Source organism: Orbicella franksi, chromosome 1 (assembly GCF_964199315.1).
Source record: "Orbicella franksi chromosome 1, jaOrbFran1.1, whole genome shotgun sequence".
Taxonomy (NCBI): domain Eukaryota; kingdom Metazoa; phylum Cnidaria; class Anthozoa; order Scleractinia; family Merulinidae; genus Orbicella; species Orbicella franksi.
In genome coordinates this window covers 10,691,055-10,701,132 of record NC_138145.1, presented here as the reverse complement: position 1 = coordinate 10,701,132, position 10,078 = coordinate 10,691,055, and the positions used below count along the sequence as shown (strand labels likewise).

The 10,078-nt window shown below is 40.5% G+C and overlaps 1 protein-coding gene across 3 annotated transcripts; it reads right to left on the bottom strand.

Moving 5' to 3' along the window:
• Nucleotides 1-331: 331 nt before the first annotated feature.
• LOC145489544 (uncharacterized) lies at nucleotides 332-9,316 on the bottom strand. 3 transcript variants are annotated; one of them, XM_081468528.1, is made up of 5 exons: nucleotides 9,113-9,316; nucleotides 6,052-6,228; nucleotides 3,439-5,337; nucleotides 2,659-2,827; nucleotides 332-2,276 (listed from the first exon to the last, which is right to left on the bottom strand). In XM_081468528.1, exons 2-5 carry the CDS (start codon nucleotides 6,174-6,176, stop codon nucleotides 1,779-1,781), a joined length of 2,691 nt encoding a protein of 896 aa, XP_081324654.1. In that variant the 5' UTR covers nucleotides 6,177-6,228; nucleotides 9,113-9,316; the 3' UTR covers nucleotides 332-1,778. The 3 variants fall into 3 exon arrangements, with proteins under 3 accessions (XP_081324654.1, XP_081324667.1, XP_081324660.1); XM_081468541.1 differs by lacking the exon at nucleotides 9,113-9,316 and adding an exon at nucleotides 9,050-9,087; XM_081468534.1 differs by lacking the exon at nucleotides 9,113-9,316 and adding an exon at nucleotides 7,404-9,043.
• Nucleotides 9,317-10,078: the final 762 nt, after the last annotated feature.

Below are 10,078 nucleotides of genomic sequence, written 5' to 3'. Positions count from 1 at the left end.
CAAAACGTTAGGAAGGAAGAAGCGAAGAATTGAATTTCGCCTCCTTTATCTACAACTTGAAAAATAGCCATGGTATTTTCTAGTTAAAAAGTGAAAATCCTAAATGAATCGACTTCAGGTTGGACTTTGGGACAAAAGGGGACAACTGAATTTGTGTAAAACTGCGTAGACATGGAAATTAAACTTTCTAATTAGTTCAGTAGACACTGTGGCATAGGGCACTGGTTAAACACACTGTTCTAAATGAAATCTTGGTCATTTTCGATACCAATGGTTCTGAATTGTTGCGTATTGCTGGAAACTTTCCAATTTAATGTCAGTCTAGAAACTATTAACTTAAATCGCTCTTTAATTTACTTTTCAGTCTATACAGATACAGCAAATATTTACAAGCATTTTGAAAACTAAATGTGTACAACACTTTCGCGTTCGCAACATTAAGACATTATTTGCTTTACATTCCGTGCTATAGTCGACCTAAAACACTTTGAACAATTTATCTACGACGCTAATAAAACGATTAAACGACCTGCCTGGCGTACAAGGCTCGAAGTCGAACCCAGCACTCTGACGACAAGTCGACAAAATGAAGTCTTCGTTATATCGTGGTTAAATAACTGTTACCACTAAACTTTGACTAAAAATATACACTCATTCTTAATTAACTGTGACACCGAACGAACGATGGTCAAAAGAATTAAAATGCGCTGTACTTGTATTACAGCGTTCTTCACTATTTAAATCCAGTTATTTACAGTACAAAAGACTTGTCAGACTACCAGACCTAACAAAACAACCACCGTCTAAAAGATACCAAAAATTAAAGGCTGGAGATCTGGCGAATAAACGACTGAAAAATTGATTTAAACTTAAGAAAATTTCCTAAAACTGGATAATGTGGACGCACATAACCATAACATTCCCAAGCGATCATAGTCTATTTTCTCCTTAAACATCAATAGTGTCAAGGTGACAGGTAATGAGAATAAAGACAATCATCAACTGCGTCGTGCAGTCTTGATCGACTGATCGATGATCTAAAGGAGCTACGACACGGCTTGCGTATGTTAAAAAGTTAACCCTAAATTTTTCAAGTTCGTCGTTTGTAATCCATGTCAATCTTTTCCATCCTCAGCCATCCTTTTTCTTTTATGGTTTATTATTATGTCTTTGGTGTTTTTCTATCTTTGTAAATAACTATTTTCAGGTTTCCTTCAATCCAAAGGTGATGTTGTACGTGAGACCAAAATAACTCAAAATATCGTGAAAGAGATCCTTTAACAAAAGGGAAATCAGATATCTTTTGGGCTTGGGAATGACACGGTTACGATGGTTTAAAGATGATTTCCAGTCCATACTGCGCACTCGCGAGAGTTTGTTTACGTACTTTGTTTTGTTTCATGCATGACGTCACAAAATGTTAACATTTCGCAACTACTTACATGAAGTAAATTCAAAGTTTCATGTCAACCGCTATTATGGACGCGAAGCGACCCGAAGCTTTGTTCTGTTCTTTCTCATAAAACTTGATGAAACAACTTTGCAGCTGCAAAAATGAATGAAGCAGTTGGAAAAAGAATTTGAAAGGTCTCAAAGATAAGGTATGTGGTTCGTAACGAATAACATCGATTCGCATTCTATCGAGTGAGGTTTTGTATGTTTATAAACATTAGGGTGCCGAGACTTCGCAGTACGGACTGGAAATCATTTTTAAAATCGGTTATACGGATCACTCTAAGTATTTTATTCGTGTTTGTGTGCGTTTGAAGTCCGTTTCTCTATACAGCTCCTGAGGTTTCGGTACTTGTAGAATGTTCTGCATTTTCCGAAAGCCATTGTAGCAAGGTTCTTAATTTATTTGTCTTGTTTGTTGGATCAGGGCCAAGCCCTAACACATTCCCCACATTTAACCTTTCTCGAAAATACTCCAAGAGCTTACAATCCACGATGTACTCGTCAGTCTGAAGCCGAGCAACAGCCTCCCGACGGAACTCGTCAAGTTGTTGTGTGAGAGTGCGCCCAGAGTCCAAGTGGGCTATAACGGTCTCTAATCCGAGGTCCACCTCAGCGTGTGCCCAGTCGTTGAGAATTTCATCTGGGGTCATCTCCATGTATCTTACCAAGGGAATGATGTAAGGTAAGCACACTCCGGGAAAAGGGCTAGGGGCCCCCGAGCTTAAGAGCCCAGCTAATGGCTTGAGGGTGCTGTGGTAGAGTATTGCTGTGGAGCAGCTCTGGTGATGGAGGCATGACCACGTGTGGTGAAGCCGTGTTACCTAACGAGAGAGGAACCACATTTCAGTCGCGTGCACAAAGAAACGTACATAATCTAGGCAGAAGTTGGGGACACAGGCATGGTTATTTCTAAGGTGTCTTATATAGACGATTTCCAAATCTAACGACCAACAGTAATTTTCTGAGCTTGGAAAATTGTGGTATTCACTTTTTAACCAAAAAATCGGAGGAATCCAAAGAGTGTATATAAACAATTTAAATTGGATTAAATTGAATTAATTAAATTGATCGCACTAACTTTTTCTTGTTAATTTAAATATTTCTTTTCTTCTAGCTTTGGTTCAATCCCAGCAAGTTTCAGTTTACTGTTGCCCAAGGAATAGAAGAGTAACAAGAACTACCAAAACCAAAATAAAGCAATACCTGTGGTAAGGCAAGTCCTTCCATGATAGCCATGAAGGAAACGAGATTGCCAAGTTTATCGCTCAGTACGTCAGCAAGCTCTATCAGCTTACTGAGCACTTTACCTCTGGTACCAAGGTCACCCGCTGCCACAACCAAGGTCGCCACCCAGTGTGTCACGTTAGCAAATCTACGAAGGAAAGGTTGTTCATTAAGTTGTCGTAGACGGAATGGCCTTTACGAATTATTATAACGCTCTTTTACGCACCTGTATTAGTAGTAAGTAAAACAGTAGCATGTGCCAGGCGTAAAACGGGGGAGAGGGGGAGGGAGAGCTAGAGCAGGAATAATGTCGTAAAACGGGAGAGAGGGGAAGGGAGAGCGAGAGCAGGGATAGAAGGAGGGGGCGGTTTTTTGCCTCCCTGCCCATTCCCCGTTTACGCCTACCTGAAAGTCAGGTAAATAATAAAATGTACACATTCAAGACTGACCACTGTAACTAAAAAACATGATTAGTCGATTGATTGATTGATTGATTGATTGACTGACTGATTGATTGACTGATTGATTGATTGGATTGGATTGATTGGATTGATTGGTTGATTGGTTGATTGGATTGATTGATTGATTGATTGATTCTAATCATTACTAAGGGTAAGAACCACACGTTTTCATCAGGACAGGTGAGAATTTTGCAATTTGGAGCTTTCCATGTTCAGGTTCGAAATTGAGTGTCAATGAGACAGCAATAAGAAATACACATTTTAGAAAAAGCTTTACTAAAATACAGTGAAGGCTGACCTTGCCAGTAACTGGGCCCTTTTGTCCCTTCCTTGAGGGAGCGTAAGAAGCTCCAGTCCTTTGGCTCCTCCAGTACCATCCTCGATGGACCAAGATTGGCGATGCGGTTCCTCGCCCCACTGAAATACGAGATCCACACGAGTCATATGTCTAGCAAGGCTGAGGCAATCGCTCTCCAAGAACGGCAAAAGCAGTTTTTCGCCTATTTTCTTCATCACATTTAAAAATATTCCCTTTTTATCCATGGGCCTGCGCAGGGACTTGTCTTCTTTATCCTTAGTATTCTGAATCTTATCACTGATGTCGGAGGTTGAATTTGAGGACAGCACCTGCTCTGATGAGGAACCTAAGTCTGTTGGTACGTCGTATATCTCTTGGTTTGCAAGCGAGCCAAAGTCAGATCCAGACGAGGATGGACTGTTGTTTGATCTTGATGGAGGAGTATCGTAGCAGGCGTCCGCCTCTGCGTTTATCCCATCAGACGCCATCGCGCCAGACGTTGCATGCCTCATCAATAGCTCAGCACCTGAATGCCTTTTCTCTGGGAGAGCGTTAAAACGTGGCTCTGAGCGGCCACCCGAAGGCAGCCCTGTAAAAGTTCGCAATGCAGGCGCGCTGGATCTTGTCTTCAATTGAGGACGGAGCTTGTTGACTTTCTCGGACACTGTTGGATCCGAGTTACGAAATGATTCCATTCTTTTCGGCTTAGCTGGGGGTTTGTCGTAAACGTTTTCGTCGCTTCCCTTGGGTCTGTCATACAAACCATCGCTGCTTCCTCTTGGCTGGTCATAAAGAAGATTCTCCTGGCTCTCTGTGTTGTTATCAGACAGGCTAGCTAGGCTGAATTGCTTAGACGGTTTGTCATAAAATTCTACAGAATTTTCCACAGTTGACGGCGTATCGTAGAAATCTCCATTACAACAGTCTTCAACGGGTTTGTCGTAACAGCTATCAACGTTCTCCCCCTCGTTTTGTTTCACACAGTTTCCCTTTCTATTCCCTTCATCAATTGACATCGAAGCACTTTCATTTTCACTTGGTTTGTCATAATAGGTGCCCAAATTGTCCTTCTTGTTAGGATCCTCATAAAAATGATCTGGGTCTTCAAAAACGTCCTTTTCATTCTCCTTTTCGTTTTCTCCCAGTGTCGTTTCGTAGAACCTTTCTGAAATATTTTCCTCTTTAGTGGACTTTGCAAGGAACGCTTCTGGAATTTTCTCACGTTGTTTCGATTGAACTGTCCATGGTAGATTTTCAGGCGATAAAGGAAGACCACTTTTCTCCAAGGAGCCGACCGTAAAATGTCGACTTTTATTTCCATTGTGATTAATCTCAAGATGCAACCCTGGGTCACTGTTCTTGCGTCCCATCTTGTCGATGTTCTTTTGACGCAAAGGCCCAGTCCCGGGTGGTTTCGGTGGACAAAGATTGGAAGGGCCAGTATTGGAGACATATCTATTTTGCTGATTTGCATTAAGACTTTTCAAATCGTCAGCAGATAACAGAGTTGCGTCTCTACTGACGGCGTGGGTGATAATAGCTGAAGTATTTGATAATGGTTTCTTTTGGGTGATATGATAGTTGATTAATTCAGCTATGGAATCAAAACTGTTGTCGGAATCTTCCAGTCTATACTTAATTCTCGTTCCTTTCGACGAGTTGACCTTGCATAAAGGTATGTGAAGAGGCGACCGTTTGTGTCGCACCACAATGAAGCAGCTTCCAGGCTTGGCTGGATCCTCACGAACCAAAAAGTTGCCATCACGGCGCAGGTAACGCTCCGCAAAGTCTGCGGTAATTTTGCCATGATACCACGATTGTCTTTCTAATGGCAAGGAGTTCAATGAATCCGCATCTCCTTTTCCACGCTTTTTTTTCCTTTTCAACAAATCTGCCAATCTGTAAAGTAAAAGCAAGCACGTCATTTCAGAAACAGACGTTGGCAATGAGTTGAGTGTCACACAACGCAAACAGATGCGCGGTGAACCCAAGTAGACCAAAAGTAATATTGCGAACTTTAGGATTAGAGCTTTATGTCTATACGACTTTGTCCTTCAGTAAAATAAACAAGACCTTTGGTCTGTGGTTTACAAGTTATAAACATGTACAACATCAAGGTGGGCGGGAATATCTCTTAAGTGTTCTGTTTGTTCCACAAAGGAAGGCAACTGAGAAGGTCAAGAGAGAGAGTAAAAGAAATATTTCAAACAAAGTGCTGTTTACACATTTCAGCGAAACCTTTAATTGCCTTACAGCGCTTATTTTTAAATCTGTCGCATTTCCTCGTCTCTTGCTAAACGTATCTATTACTAGTTTCATGTTATTGCTTTGTCCAGCACTCAACTAAACAAGGCCTCTGGCCTTGGGGCTGCGGTTTACAAGTCATAACAGTGGGGTCTCCAAAACAACGTTAAACAACAACGATAACACTAGTACTATTTGGAGCAGAACATACAAATTAAATCGCCAGCTGCGAGTAGCAGTAAACGCGCGAGATGAGAGCAAGGGCGAGCGGCCCTCTTACTCTCTTCCCGTTTTGCTCTACTCGCACAACGATCTACGAAGCAAAAGAAGCCTGCACTCTACAACACTACAATGAGTCTGATTACTAACCTTCTGAAGGGGAGAGGCGACCTTGATTTCGATTCCTGTGCAATGTTTTTCTCGACCTTCGCCCTGGCTGGTAGAGGCAGAGTCTTACTCCGGCTTCTGAAAGTACCCTGCGACGAAGACGACATGGTTTGCGCGCTGCTTGCTTTCGTTTTAATTTGTCAACCGTCTCTCATGGCACTGAAAACAAATTTAAACAGAGAGCATACTCAATCTAAGGTTTAATTTGTCCCTGTAATTCGTTCTATAAGCGCATAAGTATAAATCGCCGTGAGTAATCCTTTGTGTACGACACTGCCAAAAATATTAGATCTTGTGACAAGGTCTATCAACATAAATAACTGTGCTTTCAAGACGTGGAATGGAAAGTAAAACAAACCGCAAGATACTCTTGTCTTCTAGAATCACCTAAGGCATCTACTTTTCGCTCCAATCAGCCTTCCCTTCTATTTTGTTTCTAAATCTCTTGAATGATTTTACTGAACAAAACATGATAATCTCCATGGTTTCTTTCGCCATATCATCGCGTGCACTTGCTAAACGTTAAGTGCACAACGGCAGAAAACTGCACTTGCTAATGCAAATCAGAAAATTTTTAAGCACTAACAAACTTCTCCGCGCATCATCGCAACACAGGTGATGATAATATTCATCGACTTACATCAGGAGAATATCGATACTTTATACTCTACTTTTTATACTGATAAGACTGGTTAAGTCTCGCAATTTCAATCGCTCACATTTTAAAGTATTAAAGCAGCTTAATATTGAATCTTGCCAATCTCCTGTGATATTTTTGCCATCAAATCTTTAAGACGAAAATCGCCGACAAGACGGCTTCGTTGTCAACGGGAGTGTTTAAATCCTGGAACTACAATGGGTTCGTTCCAAACAAAAAGAAAACAAAATAGAAGAAGTGTTGCATTCAACCCAATTCGTCGGCGATAGACAATGCTTTTAATTAATTTCTTTCTGTCCCAAGATTTACGTCCGTTTAGTAAAATAGAACGAAACACTTGTGTGAACAGCTTGCTTCCGTTGAAACTATTTCGTAGACCAAACCTTCCTTCGCTTTTTTCTCTATATTTTATCATTTTACATACATAAAACATAAATTACAGGACAGTGAAAATCGACCTTGAATTAGCACTGATTTCATGAAAACCAATACAGTCATCGCCGGTGGTTTCTGAATACGATATTTTCTGACGTAAGTATATATTCTGGTCGGTTCGTCAGTTTTTCCGCTATACAAACAATCTACAAGCCCTGGCCGGAATATAGTTGAGATATGAAACCACCCTGTCTCCTAAATGAGTCTCAATTAACCTATATGAAAGACAAGTGAAAAATACCTGTTTGAAATCACGACAGTACAGTACGAGATGCACGAGGTACAGCTGTGCTGACTACCAGAAAATAATTGATCACCCACACATTTTACATGTAAAAGCAAGGCGCGAAAGCATTTCACACCCTTCCGAATCCTCTCCTGCAGTCATGGATCACCAGTTGCGCGAAAAGCGAACGTGACATAAGGCTTTTTCCTCGTAATTCAGTCATCGTTAATCTCTTCACAAGCTAGGAAGTTAACACTTCAAATTACTAAGGTCGGATACCAACCAAAGTAAGAACTTTTTATTGCTCAGAAATCTCTGAAGATATTTTTATGCTCACTCGGCTGTTTCGATTCCGCTAAAGAGCGGTTCTCTTTCAAATCTCATGATTCTGAAAATCTTTGATTTTCGCTAATGAGCCGGCGTTTGTATGAAGCACTCGGAAGTTTGAACTCCACAGATATTTGAAGAACTTGCCCCGAGGTTATACTAAGAAACTTATTCAAACATTCCTGTCTAGACATCGCTTACAAAATCATAAACCTCTGCATCTGAATATTTTAGAACTTTTCATTTACTGCTACCGGAAGTGACGTACTTGAGCGGTTTTTCTGTTCTTTTGACTTGGTAGTAAACAGTAATGGCGAGAAGTCTTGACCGAATTGTTCATCAGCAAGGTCCGACGGCTAATACTCGTTCGCATACTTATTAAAGAATTCTGCAACTGTAAAAAAGCCAAGGATTCTGCCCTGCCCTTGTATCCTATTACTGGCTATTAGTCCTTATCACACAAAGAATTTCAACAGAGTCAAAACCAGTCAGTCAACTAATCATATATCAAGCGCTGACCAAAGTCGTCAGCGAATACACGACCTTGGTTTGTTTCTATTCAATGTAGTTTTTGACCCGAATCGGCCATGATTTATATGACTTCAATCTGACTATTATTGATGTTCTACGAGTAATTTGCATCTAAATTCTTCTTAATGAACCACACTAGTGCTAATTCAACATTATTTATAACCTGAAGTTAATAGCCTTACCAAGCCGAAGCTTCCCGTCTTTCCCGAACTCAAACACAAATCTGGTTTATAAAATTTCTTCCACGGTACAATTATAAGTTATTTAACCACTAAATGACGTACATTAGTTAATACCTTGAAAACAATGATTGCATACAGAATACGAAATGAAATCAATTAAAACAAAGCATATGGCAGCCTAAGTACACAATCGAAGGAGAGAGAACCCAGCTCATAACGGCTTCTGTGTAAACATATGAAGTATTTCAAACGATTGTAATCAAACCTGTGCTTCCAAATTCGACGGTTTAAGAGCGAATATAATTTTTTCGTCGTCAAACACGGAACGCCATTTTAAGTAGAATTTGGCAAACCACTCTTTGTTACAAAGATTTCACACGGGAGATTACAAAACGTTCGTTGTACCGCTGTGTTTCACATTAAACTTCCATGGACGAACATGCGTGTTCTTTACGAGTTCGAATTGTTGACAGATGATATGGAACATTCTGAAGCGATTAAAACGAACACTACAATGCGTATATGAACACAAGAAACGATCATTCAGTTCATGATCGACCACTCTTGAATTCCATCACACCACAGTGTCACGACAACACAGGCTAAATGTGAACTTCAAACCTTGCAAGAGATGCCATGGAGTCTTCCATCTCGAATATACAAAGGCTGTAGAACAGTTCTTACCTTGAATATCCGACATAATCATTCCTTTGCTAGCCGCAATACTAGTAACTAAGATTCAAGGCAACGCACGATTGATCACATAAAGAAGGCTCAACTCGGTTAATTATAGAACAATAGTGATTGGTGCAATTCAAGTCGGCTTTGTCACTCGTCACTGATTGGTGAAATACAATACCGCTTTGTCAGCGCTATGTCTGCCCACACGGCTACCGAGGTGCCGAAAGTTCTAGAGATGTCGTCATCCCGGTAGCAAGAGGGGAGATTCTCAGAAGACGTAAAAAGTTTCAAATTACTTTCCGAGTTGTAACTTCTCGAATTCACCTCTATCAACCGTGAGCGTGCTGTTGAATATAAACAATGCGCACAGACTGTTACCGCCTTAGGCTGTAATTTGAACTTTAAAAATAGTTACTCCACCTAAACACGTTTTCCGGCGTTTTCTTGCTCCGTTTATCCCACGTTGGCACAGTGATGAAGTACTTTTCCGAGTACTTTTCCCATTACATATGTGAAAATGTTTATGCGTGGACATTCAAGGCAGCTAGAAGGCAATAACGGTGATAAATATCGAGAAATGCTAAGTGACAGGTTCACTGCCCAAAGACCGAGACTCTTTCATCCAATAACCTCATTGTTGCACAGGAGGTCTTACATATAAAAGCCGGTGCAAATGAGCTACAGAATATTTTATTGTGGTCATTTTACGCTGTTGGGCTGATTCCTTGCAGTACAATGGTGAAGAGCTACAAACGCAAGCTTTCTCGAAGCCCGATTTAGGTAACCCAGGATTAGCGAGAATTTTGATTTGAGTTTTTGTGCTAGTAACTGCGATTAGGTTTACTATTTATATTGTTTGCTTTGGCCTTTGGTTTTGAGTTGAATAATCTCAAATTACACAAAAACATAAGCAGTGAAAAACACTTTTATACAAGTTTTATACTTCGGTTAACTTTTAATCCTGGCTTA